This window comes from Manihot esculenta, chromosome 9 (genome assembly GCF_001659605.2).
Source record: "Manihot esculenta cultivar AM560-2 chromosome 9, M.esculenta_v8, whole genome shotgun sequence".
In the NCBI taxonomy this organism is placed as follows: domain Eukaryota; kingdom Viridiplantae; phylum Streptophyta; class Magnoliopsida; order Malpighiales; family Euphorbiaceae; genus Manihot; species Manihot esculenta.
Genome location: NC_035169.2, coordinates 11,297,300 through 11,311,129, shown reverse-complemented (window position 1 = coordinate 11,311,129; position 13,830 = coordinate 11,297,300). Strand labels below are relative to the sequence as shown.

At 31.2% G+C, this 13,830-nt stretch overlaps 1 protein-coding gene across 6 annotated transcripts; it reads left to right on the top strand.

The window, feature by feature from the left end:
* Positions 1–3,093: 3,093 nt before the first annotated feature.
* LOC110622830 (ethylene-insensitive protein 2) lies at positions 3,094–11,832 on the top strand. Of its 6 annotated transcripts, none has more exons than XM_021767501.2 (9): positions 3,094–3,378; positions 3,463–3,519; positions 4,134–4,946; positions 5,462–5,548; positions 5,651–5,761; positions 5,843–6,061; positions 6,968–7,156; positions 7,236–9,929; positions 10,906–11,832. In XM_021767501.2, exons 3-9 carry the CDS (start codon positions 4,698–4,700, stop codon positions 11,233–11,235), a joined length of 3,879 nt encoding a protein of 1,292 aa, XP_021623193.2. In that variant the 5' UTR covers positions 3,094–3,378; positions 3,463–3,519; positions 4,134–4,697; the 3' UTR covers positions 11,236–11,832. The 6 variants fall into 6 exon arrangements, with proteins under 6 accessions (XP_021623193.2, XP_021623192.2, XP_021623194.2 ...); XM_021767500.2 differs by having other exon boundaries at positions 4,106–4,946; XM_021767502.2 differs by lacking the exon at positions 3,463–3,519.
* Positions 11,833–13,830: the final 1,998 nt, after the last annotated feature.

Sequence of the window (13,830 nt, the reverse complement as noted above, 5' to 3'; positions counted from 1 at the left end):
TTATAATTATCTTTTATTTTTAAAGTTACAATTAAAAATTATATTTTAAAAAAATATTGCGAAAGTCAATACAATACAATTCAGTTTGAATTAAAAAAAATCGATCCAACCGAATTAATTTAAAAATTCAGTTTGATTTTTTATTTAATTCGATTTGGTATGATTTTTTATTTCAGAAATTTGAGTTATTTTGATTTGGTTCGATTTTAATAAAAAAAATTAAAAAAATTAAATCGAACCGATTAGTGATAATAATATATTATTTTCAATAATAATATAGAGAAATTAAATCATATTAAAATTAAAATATTTTAATTAAATTTTAAAATACTAAAAATTAAGTGTAAAAAATAAAAAATTTATTAAAAATTGAAATCAATCAAACCGAATCGAATCGAATCAGACCAATTCAATTTGATTCAGTTTTTAATCAAAATCAATTCGGTTTGATTTTCATAAATACTAAAATTTTAATTTTTAATTTATTCGATTCAATTTAATTTTTAAACCGAACTCACCAAATGTTGGCCCTAACAATATCACACGTTGCTTTGGGTATGTGCATTGAGTAACCAGATTGTGAGTGGTATCTTCGAGGAGTTGAATATTTATTGTCCATTTGTTTTGGTAGTTGGAAACTAACTTTAAGCTTCCAACAATTTAAAATTGCAATTAATGTGTTTGAAAGTATGATTATATATATATATATATATATATATATATATATATATATATATATATATAAAGGAATGTAGTTTATTAATTATAAATAAAATACAATAATACTTTATAAATAAAATTAAAATATATAATTTTTATACAACTATTCTTTTAGTTTTAAGTAATTTATTATATTTAATCATCTCTTTAATTTATTAATTTGAGTGTTAAAATTAGTACTGAGCAGAATTTAATTTAAATAAAAAAAATCGATCGAATTGAATTAATTTAAAAATTCAGTTTGATTTTTTATTTATTTCAATTAGATTTTTAATTTTAAAAATTTCAATTTTTTTAGTTCGGTTCAATTTTGATTAAAAAAAAATAAATCGAATCGATTAGTGATAATTATATGTTATTTTCAATAATATTGAGAAATTAGATTATATTAAAATAAAATATTTTAATTAAAATTTAAAATATTAAAAATAAAGTATAAAAAATAAAAAATTTATTAAAAATTAAAATCGATCAAATCAAATTGAATTTAACTGAATCTAACTGAATCAGATCAATTTAATTCGATTTCTGAACAAAATCGATTCGATTTGATTTTTAAAAATATTAAAATTTTAATTTTTAATTTATTTATTTCGGTTCGATTTTAAATTAAATGTACAGAAATGTTGAACTCTAATTAAAATAATTACTGTATACAATAATCATCTCATATTTTTTATTGTAAATTGATTAATCACAGCTGAATTTCGTTTTACTCATTAAATAGTATTATAATTAAAAAATTATAAAAATTAAATGGTTCTATTATATTTTTCGTTTTCAATGATAATTGGCCAATATTTAATTATTTTTATTATTTGTTACAAAATAAACCGAGCAAGCAATTTTCATGCTTTTGGATTTTTCCTTAGGATAATGTTTTAAAGAAATTAAATGGATATGATATTTATGCAGCCGCCTTCATTGTGATGCACTTTGTTTTTATCACGTGGGACAATGATAATGAATTATTTGTCCCTTCGTATTTATATATTTTTTTCTTTTTTTTCATTTTAAAAATCTTACTAAAATTTCTATATATAAATTTATTAATATATTTTATTTTTTAAATTAAAATTAATAAAAAAAATTATTTTTTTTATAAAAATATTTATAAATATAAATTATTTTTCATAAATAAACCAAATAGCAAAATAATTTGTTTTTCAAATAAAAAAAAAGAGTGAAAAGTCCCCTTTATTTCTTTATTATTTATTTCCCTTTCATCTAATTTTATCCATATCCACAAAGAAAAGGGGTAAGTTTCCCAAATTGAAAATGTTTTGGAGAAAAAAACTAAAGAGTAAAAAGGACGGAGTTGATTAAGACACGGAGACCATGCGTGGATTTGATGGGATGAGCCCACTTTTCATTGAGTGGTTGTCTTGTCAGCTGGAATCCTAATGTCCACACGTGTGATGTTCTGATTAGTCAAACTTAATATGCTCAATGCTTCTAATATATATAAATTCACTTTAAAATAAAATTAAAATTATTAAAAAATATAAAATATATATAATTTAAAAGTTTTTTAGACGCAAAATTAAAATAATCACATCCTACTCTGCTTTCTTTAAACTTAATAATTAAATTATATATATATATATTTTTAATTATAGGTATTTGAAATGTTATAATTATTTAGTATGATTTACAAATTGAATTAATTTGAATTAAATTAAAATTTAATTTTTATAAAAAAATTAAATTAAATTAAATTAAATTATACTAAAAACGGTAATACGACACCGTTTTAGTATAATATTATATATTTTATTATGTTATTCATATAAAATTAATAATAAATAATCATATTTAATGAAATTGCTGTAGTATTGCATTAATTAAAAAATATAGAAAAATATATCATAATATTTCCAAATTTTTTAATGACCACAATATAATAAATTTATTATTAGATTCATATTTGTAATACAAGAAATTAACTGTTTTTATTTTTTTTAATAATTGGTTTACATGAAAAATTAAAATTTAATGATAAATACACCCAATTAGCTGATTATATATTATTAATTTCACATTTGTAATATAATAAATTAATTATTTTTATTTTTATTTTTTAATAGATGCAAATATGTTTATTAATTTTTTACATAAAAAATTACAATTTTAATGATAAATACACCCAAAAAATAGATTTATTATTAGAAATTATAATTTCTCATGTTAATAACGTATAAAAATAAATTTTTTAGTTAATTAAACAATAATTAAAATACTACTAACATACATAAAACAAAAAAAATATACAATTAAAAACATTATTTTTTTGTAGTTTTCGTTTTTCTTAATAAATTCTGTTTAGGACTGGTTAATAATAATAAAGGGAAGCCATGCCAGCCAACCCAAAAAAAAAAAACAAAGAAACCATTTATATATCTCTCTCTTTTCACTTTCACTATCCGTTTCTCTCTCCACAACTTTCCCTGGAAAATTGAGAGCTTCTTCTGATCCCTCTAGAAAATTGAAAAGAAAAAAGCAGTTTGCTTTGTTATTTTTAACTTCGTGGCCTTTCCTAAAGACGCCTTTTGAGATCTACTTGCTTCGTATACTAGATACAGATTGCAGAGAGAGGAGGACGAGAGAGGTGCATACATAGATAAACACAAGAGATTGAGAGAAGACAGAGCACAGAAGGTAAAACTGATCCTTTTTTTTTTTACAAAAAGCCCTAGACTTTGAGGTTTTTCAGTCGTTTAATTTGACCTACAATGTTTTCAGATCCGAGCTGCGGGTTTCTGATTTTCTTTTGTTTGTGAGTCGTTTCTGTATTTGAAGGTAGGAATTATATTTTTGTAAAAGGAAGGTTATTTTAATTTTTTTCCCCCTCTTCATTTATGTTAGTTGATAGTGATTCGGGTTTTTGTTTCATTTCTTAATCTGTTTTGTTTTAATGAGATCTGAGATGAGTTTTAAGATTTTCTTCTTTTAAAACTTTCTGGTGGATTTTGGTATTAGCTTTTGGTGGGTTGTTTTTAGCTTGTTGTAATGTGCTGAATATGTTAGAGTTAAACTTAATTTAGAAGTTGGTTTTGGAAAGAGTATTTGGGAGTATGTGAAGCGAAGTATACGATATGGCTCTGTAGTTTTTTTTTGTCTTTCTAATTATTCTGGTCGATGGGATAATATAGTTGATACTAGTTGTTTTTGTGCTGCTGGTTCTAATGGTTGTTTTATGCTCTGTCCTTTACTTTGTTTCTGACCAAACTTAAATCTATGTCCCATTCCTTTTTTATAGTTTATGATTTGTTGATTCTTCCTAAAAACCCAATTGCATGCTATTACATTTCTTTTAGCTCGAGAAGCGGTGGTTGGCTTCACATCTTATTAGATGCTGATCTTGTTGCTTTTGGTCTTTTCTTAGCACTGGACTAATTTGTTTACTGAAGCAGTGGTGGGCATCAAGGAGAGATAGCATTTCAAATAATTTGTGGAAGTTTCACGTGAATTGGTCTAGAAAGCAACTCATGGTCAGGAGATGATTGGGGTATCTAGCAGGAAGTCGTGCAGTCGCTCCATGATAGCATGCAACTAAATTTAAATTCAAGGATTCCATTGGTATCTGATGATCACAGCTAATGTTGGAATTTGCTGCTAGCTGGCTTTCGTATTAATATTTCCACAGGGAGATTTCGCTGATTTGATCTTTCCAATTGCATTTCCTAGGGCTGCAAGATGTTGTTTGATACGCTTTTACTGCTTAATTATGTGCTTCAAATAATTGGATTTGGCCTTGGCTTTACTGATTCAAAGCATGTTCATTTAATTGACTTCTAGTGTTCCCTTATCCGTGATGTTATGGAACAAACTCTCAGATGTGCAGATTTAAGCAGCTAATAGCAATGTAATTTATTTGGCTTGACATTCATTGAGGGCGTTATTCTTTTGCTTTGAACTTTATTTTAGAATCATCTTGCTCTGGTACTTGGAGTTTGCTTGTAGTACCAATCAGTGATATGGAGACTGATCTTGTAAATGCTAGCAATCTACCGGGTATTTTTCGTCAACTGCTTCCTGCTGTTGGGCCGGGACTTTTGATTGCAATTGGATATGTTGACCCTGGAAAGTGGGCAGCAACTGTTGAAGGAGGTGCTCGTTTTGGGTATGATTTGGTGGTGCCTATGCTCATTTTCAGTTTTGCTGCTATTTTATGCCAATATCTGTCGGCTCGAATTGGTGTTGTCACTGGAAGAGAACTTGCACAGGTAGTTACCTATTTCTGTGAGGATATTATTGTAGGTTTATATGCCTATGCTCATTATTAGTGGTGCCTATGCTGTAATTTTGCCACGGATGTTCCCTTGGAAATTTTATGTTTTTATTCTTTTTTGAATGGTCATGGTTTGGTTTTCATGAGCTATTTCTTCCTTTCGCATATGGCAAATTAGTAAAATTTGGGAATTAAAAAAAGGTTGGACAAGTTTGCTTGGAAGTGTTCATGTTACGCCTCTTCGTTTTTCACTTAGGTTGAAACGTGCGCATATGACTTCCTAAGGGTTAAAACACATTCTATTTTTCTATGTGCAATCACATGTGCATACATATATCAGTTATCTGAGGCACTGCATACCATAGAATAGGACTTTATTTTGGTTTATGATGGTAGGGCATCTTTGCATTAGCTCCCTTTTCTTCCCTTGTTTCTCTTTCTCTCTTGTCACCCTAAATGTTTCATTTGAAGTTTAATTGACCATTTTACTTTCCTTTTTCCATGCCATAGATTTGCTCTGACGAATATGACAAGTTCACGTGCATGTTTCTTGGAGTTCAAACAGCACTTTCTTTGATTGCATTGGACCTCACTACGGTAGTTCTTCTCATTCTTGTTGACCTAAGACATCTAATGTGTTTGTAATACTTTAATCCTTTGTTTTAATTTCCTAACATATGAATGTATTGATTTCACTAGATCCTTGGCATTGCCCACAGTCTTAATCTTCTATTTGGGGTGGACTTGTCTACTGGGGTTTTTTTAACTGCTGTTGATGCTATTTTATTTCCACTTTTTGCCACCCTCCTGGTGAGTCCAATAACTTTTTTTTCCCCCTATTATTTTATGATAAAAATATCATTCACAATTTAGTTATTTTTCTGTTTCCAGGAGAGATGCAAGGCAAGTTTCCTATGCACATGCATGGCTGGCTTTGTGTTGCTTTTTTATTTTCTTGTAGTGCTTACCAGTCAAACAGAAATCCCATTTTCCAATTCAATGAATGGAATGCCATCAAACTTAAGTGAGGAAAGTGCATTTGCGCTGATGAGTCTTCTTGGAGCGAATATTATGCCTCATAATTTTTACCTTCATTCATCTTTTGTGCTGGTATTTTCCTTTTCCTTTCACCTTTCCATGGTCCCTTTTTGTGCCTTTGGCCTTTGTGTGATTAATCAATGTCATTTTTGGTAATATTTCTGATTTTTCATTGTGATTTTATCTGGTATTTCATGTCTTACGGATAATGCTGCATGAGCTTGCCTACTTTGTTTTTGTCTAACATAGCCAAAAAGTTAAACGGGCTTAATTATTCTTGTACGATTTGTAAAATGAAAATTTACTCTATAAGTTCATTTCTGCTACACTGAATCACTGTATCTATGCTATAGATTTGTGTGTGCGCGTGCGTGTGTGCACATTTTTCTTTAGATTGGCAAGGAATCTGGTGGGACTGCACAGGCATTCTCCCCCTTCTCTGGAAAGTTTTGTGTTTAAGTTTGGGTGTTAAAAGGGTTCAATAGAATAGAGTTCAGATCCCTGGTATCTTTTTGTTTCTGATGTGACACAATAATCAGAAGCTGTTCTTCATGTTTCATCATCATGTCGTTGCATTGTGCTCTTTTAAGTCAATTCCGGAACACATTGTTTGATGCATAGCTTTTTCATGAGGTGGGGATGGGAAGCACAATGTAGGGATTGTGCTAACCCATTACAAAATCTTTACGATCTGGAATAGGCTTGAAAGAACCTTTTTTCCCCTCTATATAATCGAGCCTAAACAAGACTCCTAGAGATGTTCTAGTATACTGTTCCTTATGAAGTCTAGGCTTTTGAGTTTTGGTGAGATGAAAAAATGGTGTATGATTTACACATGAAGTGCATTATTTACTTTTTCAGCTTATTAGTTTTTGTCTGATTGTGCTCATTTCATTCTCAAGCATTTCCTTTGAGTTATTCTTTTTTAAACTTCTATTTGTCACTTTCTAAAAACCTTGTGTTTTTAATGTCTTGCAGCAGCATCAGGGCTATCAGAAGAATACCTCTAAAGATGCCTTGTGTCATCACCATTTTTTTGCCATCTTATGCATCTTTAGTGGCATTTATCTGGTGAATTATGTGCTTATGAACTCAGCTGCAAGTGTGTTCAACAGTACTGGCCTTGTTTTGCTTACTTTTCCTGATGCAATGTCACTAATGGAACAGGTACAATTCTTTTCTCATAGCAATTGATCTTGATTACTTCCTTGGGCATGACATTTTCATGTTCTCCAAATGAATTCAGGTATTCAGAAGTCCTGTGGCACCCCTTGCCTTTTTAATAGTTTTGTATCTTACAAGTCAAATCACAGCGTTGAGCTGGAATCTTGGTGGACAAGTAGTCTTACATGATTTCCTCAGACTAGAGCTGCCTAATTGGCTTCGACATGCAACAATCAGAGTTATTGCAATTGTTCCAGCTCTTTATTGTGTGTGGACGTCAGGAGTAGAAGGAATATACCAGTTGCTGATTTTTACACAGGTTATGATTGCCTTGCTGCTTCCATCTTCTGTGATCCCACTTTTCCGGGTTGCATCATCAATGCCAATTATGGGTGTCTATAAAATTTCTCAGCTTTTGGAGTTTGTGGCAGTGATTACTTTCATGGGTTTGTTAGGCTTAAAGATCATATTTGTGGTGGAAATGATTTTTGGTGACAGTGATTGGGTTGGTAATTTGATGTGGAACATGGGTAGTGGTGCATCAGTTGCTTACACTGCACTTCTCTTAACTGCTTGTTCATCATTTTGTCTAATGCTTTGGTTAGCAGCAACACCATTGAAATCTGCAACTCGCTTGGATGCTCAGGTAATGAACTGGGAAGTACCCAATGCACCTGAACCATCCACATGGAGGGAGGAAAGTTATTTATCTGAAACTATACATGAAGTGGAACCCATTCAAAATCAGGAAGAATTACCAGATCCAGGGAATTCCATGGAGAGTTATTCAGATATAACTGTTCCAAAAGCTGAACCTGATTTGCCAGAGACAATAATTGAATCTGATCAGGAACTGCATTTGAAAACCATTGATGAAAGTCATTCTGATGTTAAGTTTTGTAGCCTGCCAATAGTATATCAAGAGGAATCAACTTCCACAATAGACTCGGTATCCATATCAACTTCTCTCGATGAAGTTGTTGATGGTGATCTGCCAGAGTCTGTTATGGTTAAGGATGAGTCGATGGAACCAATTGAAAAGACTGTCGGGATAGAGGGAGATTTACAGGCTGAAAAGGAGGATGCTGAGGGTGACACTTGGCAGCATGTAGAATCATCCAAAGTGGTTCCTGTAAACACCTCATCTCTGACATCTGATGGTCCTCCATCATTTAGGAGTCTAAGTGGAAAAAGCGACGAAAGTGGAAATGGTGCTGGAAGTCTTTCAAGATTAGCTGGGTTGGGGCGAGCTGCAAGGCGCCAATTAGCTGCAGTGCTTGATGAATTTTGGGGACAGTTGTATGATTTTCATGGGCAAGCAACTCAAGAAGCGAAGAACAAGAAACTGGATGTGTTGCTGTCTGATTCCAAGTTTACATGTTCCTCGCTGAAAATGGATGCTAATGAAAAAGAATTTGCTGGATGTTATCCATCTATAGGACGCAGGGGAATCGATTCTGCGGTGAATACTAATTTTTGCAACTCCCCCAAGCAGCTGAGGCTGCAAAGCAGCACGGACTCATCATATGGAGTTCAAAGGGGATCGTCCTCATTGTGGTCCAGCCACATGCAATTGCTGGATGCATATGTTCAAGGTTCCAACCGCAATGCTGTCGACTCTTCAGAGAGACGGTATTCTAGTGTGCGCACACTTCCTTCTTCTGATGGCTGGGATAGTCAACCAGCTACAGTACATGGTTATCAGATTGCATCTATAATAAATAAAATTGCTAAGGACAGAAGTTCCAATTGCGTGAATGGTCAGATGGAGTCCCCAGCTCCAATATCCCCATCTTTGGGCCCTAGAAACTATAGGGACCCACTTGCAGTTGCCTTGGGGCAAAAATTGCAAAATGGATTAAGTTCTCCACAAGCCTCAAGGTATCAGAACTTTGCAGCACCTGTAAACAGCCCACTGCAATCAGAAAGAGCATATAATGATGTTTGCTCTTCTGGATCTGTTGATAACACAGGGATGTCAGCCAATGCAAAGAAATATCATAGTTTGCCGGACATTTCAGGATTTTCTGGTCCTTATAGGGATATGTATATGTCTGAAAAGAGTACTCAGTGGGGCAATACTCTTGGATTTGGAGTAACTGTTGGGAGAACGAGTTATGAGCCTTCCTTGTATTCAAATTCTGGATCAGGAGTGCGAGGTTCTTTGGCTTTTGATGATGTATCAAAAAGGTACGGTGATGCATTCTCCTATTCTATGAGTTCGGACCATGGCTCCATCTGGTCCAAACAGCCATATGAGCAGTTTGGCATTGCGGGTAAAAGTCGTGCTGTTTGGAGTGGGATTGGGAATAGGTCAAATTCAATTACTCCAGAGACTGTCTCCCTCGTGGATTTGGAGGCTCAGCTTCTTCAATCGTTCAGATGTTGTATTGTTAAGCTTTTGAAATTGGAAGGGTCTGATTGGCTGTTTAGTCAAAATGATGGAGCTGATGAAGATCTAATTGATCGTGTGGCTGCAAGGGAGAGGTGTTTGTATGAAGTTGAAACGAGAGAGATAAATGGCTCAGTTCACATGGGTGAGCCTCAGTATTCGTATTCTGACAGGAAGTCTGGTTCTTTATTGAAGAATGATGAGGTTGGTATAACCAACATGCTGATTTCCTCAGTTCCTAATTGTGGAGAGGGTTGTGTTTATCGAGCCGATTTAATAATAAGCTTTGGGGTTTGGTGCATTCACCGCATTCTTGATTTGTCACTCATGGAAAGCCGGCCAGAGTTATGGGGAAAATACACTTATGTGCTTAATCGTCTTCAGGTCAATTTTCTGAACCTTTTGCAATCTATCTTATTTCAATTTGTTTACATGAGCAATGTTGGTCTTTGCATATGACATTTGGTCTTAAATTCTGTTTGTTAGCATGTTGACATTCTGCTCAAGTTGGAGGATTTTTGCTTTTTCATCTTGTGCATTTTGCAACTCTTTTTTCCTGTTGAGCCAAGCCATTCCTTGACAGTGCATTCCTTCTTCTTAATTATTACAACTAAGTCAACTTGTTCAACTCTCCTTCATCTTATGTATTGAAAGCAAATTTAGGAAGGAAAATGGGTGAAATAGGAGAAAATTATTATCTTTGGTTCAGATTGGAAGGTGAATAGAAGAACTGAAAATGGTTGGAAAACTGTTGAATTCACATTTTATTCTCACCTTTATGATGGTGAGTGGTTTTAAAAGTTAAACGTTGTTGCAAGAATAAATTTTTAAAATCATTTCATTTCCACCCATTTTTTTCTCCAATGTTTGGGAAGAAAATTTTTTGTTGGCCTTGATGTGTATTTTTATGCCATTTTTCATTCACCCCACTTCTCTCTCTTCCAAACAAGTTAAAATTTTGTATTTAAATGTAATTTTTCTTTCCTCCCATTTTCCACCCTTTTGCAAGCGTTAGTATTAATGTGTTACTCTCTGTCCAGCCAAATTGATCTTGGCATCAATATTTAGCAGGATATCGTATTATGTGTTGTTTTGATGAAGCTTCTTCTTCTTCTTCTCTCTCTCTCTCCTTTTTTTTTTGAGGTAATTGGCATTTGGGAGGCATATATGTGGTTTGCTAGCTGCCTGGCCATTGATCTCATTGCATGGTTTTATGTGGTTCAACCATACAGCTTGAATCACTGAATTGAGCGCAGTTGCCGCTGCTAACCAATGCCTTGAATCATGGTGTCACAAATGGGACTGCCATTTGTTTTCTTCTTTCCTGTAGTAGATACTAACTGCAGCTTTTGATTAGCAGGGGATCGTAGACCTGGCATTTTCGAAGCCCCGTAGTCCAATTTCCCCATGCTTCTGCCTTCAGCTCCCCTCAGCATACCAGCGTAGGTCAAGCCCACCTGTACCGAATGGAATGTTGCCCCCTACTGCAAAACCAGGGAGGGGGAAATGCACTACTGCAGCAATGCTTCTTGACTTGATCAAGGATGTGGAGACTGCAATATCTTGCCGAAAGGGTCGATCGGGCACTGCTGCGGGCGATGTAGCTTTCCCAAAGGGAAAAGAAAATTTGGCCTCTGTGCTTAAACGATACAAAAGACGATTATCCAACAAGCTAAGTGGGAATAAATGAAAAGGGTGTAGGTCAAGCAAGGTTGTGACATAAGCTCCACAGAGTCTGCCTCAACCTAAGTTGGGTAACATAAGGCTGCTGAATTTTGAAAAGCAGCTGATAATACTCTGATCAGAAGTTAAGTTCAGTATGGGGCTTTCTCTTGTGTATTAAAAAGTGAAAATGTGCTGCAAATTTTACTTGGTTGTATGTTATATATAGATAGGAAAGGTTAAGGGATACGCAGTTTGCAGCATAATTAAAGAAAATGGCATTTTGTGGTTTCAGTATCTACTTTTAAGCAATGTAGATTATTGCAGTGGGTGGGGAGAAAAGTATCTAGACCTAATCTTTCCTACTAACATGGTATATATCTTTAGTTTCTCTACTGGCAAACTGACGATGACTATGATTTTACAACAGGTTATGTAAAACAGGGGCTTCATTATGTCATTGTTCAGTTGCTCATATATTTCTCAGGCACCGACTTTTGTATGACATGAGGGATGGACATAGATAAACATGGTTTGTTAACAGTTTAGCCTTCAACGGCCAATATTTTGTTGGATTCTCAACAAACATCATATCTACAATGACACATGATTGATTCTGAAACAATGATGCTGTTCATCAGTCGGTTTATAATATTCAATCTGTTGTGCAGAGGAAGCAAAAGCCAAGAATGGTTTTGTAGTTGTTGTGTATTGCCATTCATACCGTTCATAATGATATTGGCATTTGGTGGGAATTGGGGCAGGAGAGAAGCAGCTCTAAATCCATGGTATACTTTTTTGAAAAAAAGTCTGATCTTTAAGTAGAATTAAGATGATCGTGTAATCTCAATCAACGGATAATGCCTTTGTTTGAAATAAAAAATTGAAAGAATTTAATTTAATTTTTTTTATTAAAGAATTTATTTTTTTTACTTATAAAATTTTTATTTAAAAAAAATAAAATCATATATAATTTTATATGAATTCATTCAAATTTAATAAATTTTATTAAATAAATCAAATGAAATGAAAAAGATATAAATTTTAAAAAATATTTTTAAATCAATTTTAATTTAATTGATATAATGACTTTTAATTTTAAAATTTATATATTATGTATAATTACTATTCTTATATTATTGATCGATAATTTAACATTAATATATATATCATTTATAATTCAGGTTATTTTGTATTAAAATAGTAATTTTATTTTATTTATACATTTAAATAAGTTAAACCATAGAAAATACGTTTTGATTCGTGGCTATATTATAGAGTCAACACAACAGTTAATTGATTCAATTTAAAATTAAATTGAATAAATTAAAAATTAAAATTTTAATATTTATATTAACTGAATTAATTTTAAATAAAATTAAATCAAATTAAATTGGTATAATTTAGTTTGATTTAATTCATTAGACTATTTAATAAAATTTTTATTTTTTATATTTTATTTTTAATATTTTAATATTTAATTAAAATATTTAAATTTAATATAATTTATTTTTTTATATTATAAAAAATAATATATTATTATTATCGATCCGTTCAGTTTAATTTTTTAATTTTTTTATTAAAATTAAATTAAAATAAAATAATTAAAATTTTTTAAAATTAAAAATTAAATTAAATTAAATTAAAATAAATAAAAAATTAAATTGAATTTATAAATTAATTTAATTTAATTAATTTTTTCGATTTAAACTCAATACCGGTATATTTATATATTTGAAAGTTACTTGTGTAGAATGCTTTAGTCATAAAAATCTCAGTTAAACGTCCATTTTAAATATTTCTATGTATGAACTCTTAATCATAAGTAGAAAAATAAACTCAAATTTTAAAAATTAAATTATTACAAATATATATATATATATTTTTATCATAAAGCATAATTTTCCAAATTCAGATATGATCAAACAGACATGAAGGGATAGGACTTGGCAATAATAAAATTTGGGTGAGTGAGTGAGTGATTGGAGACAAAAGGTTTGGGTATTAGTCTAAATCTCATAAGCATAAGCATTCACAAAATCTTCTAATCTTCTCCATTATAATCCTTTCCCTCATTCACAAACCCATATAAAAAATTAACTCATTTTTCAAATTTAAATAAAAAAACTCTTATTTTTTTTAAATTTCCTTATTTAGCTTAGAATTTTCAAAGGCTAATTTCTTAATTTTTAAACCATCAGCCATGCATAATGGAAATAGACAAAAATCACTGTTTTGTTTGAAATAATCAACACAAGTGGTCGGACAATGTCACATCATCCATACCTACCATCCTCATCATAATTTAACATTAATTTTATAAATTTTTTAATTAAACAGTATTTTTTTTAAATTAATAAATTTTTTATAAAATTAAGAAATAAACTCATATGAATTTTTATAGAGATTAAATAATAAAATAAAAAATTAATTAATATATTTTTTAATATAATTTTTAAAATTAAAATATCAATTAATGATAAATATTAAATCGTAAATTTCCTTAGAATTTAAAACCCGGCAGCTTCATAACATGGAAGGACAACATATCCCCATGCATTATTTTTTTTTAAATTGAATACATAATTTGTAACAATATTATATCTTAAAATTTTAATTTTTA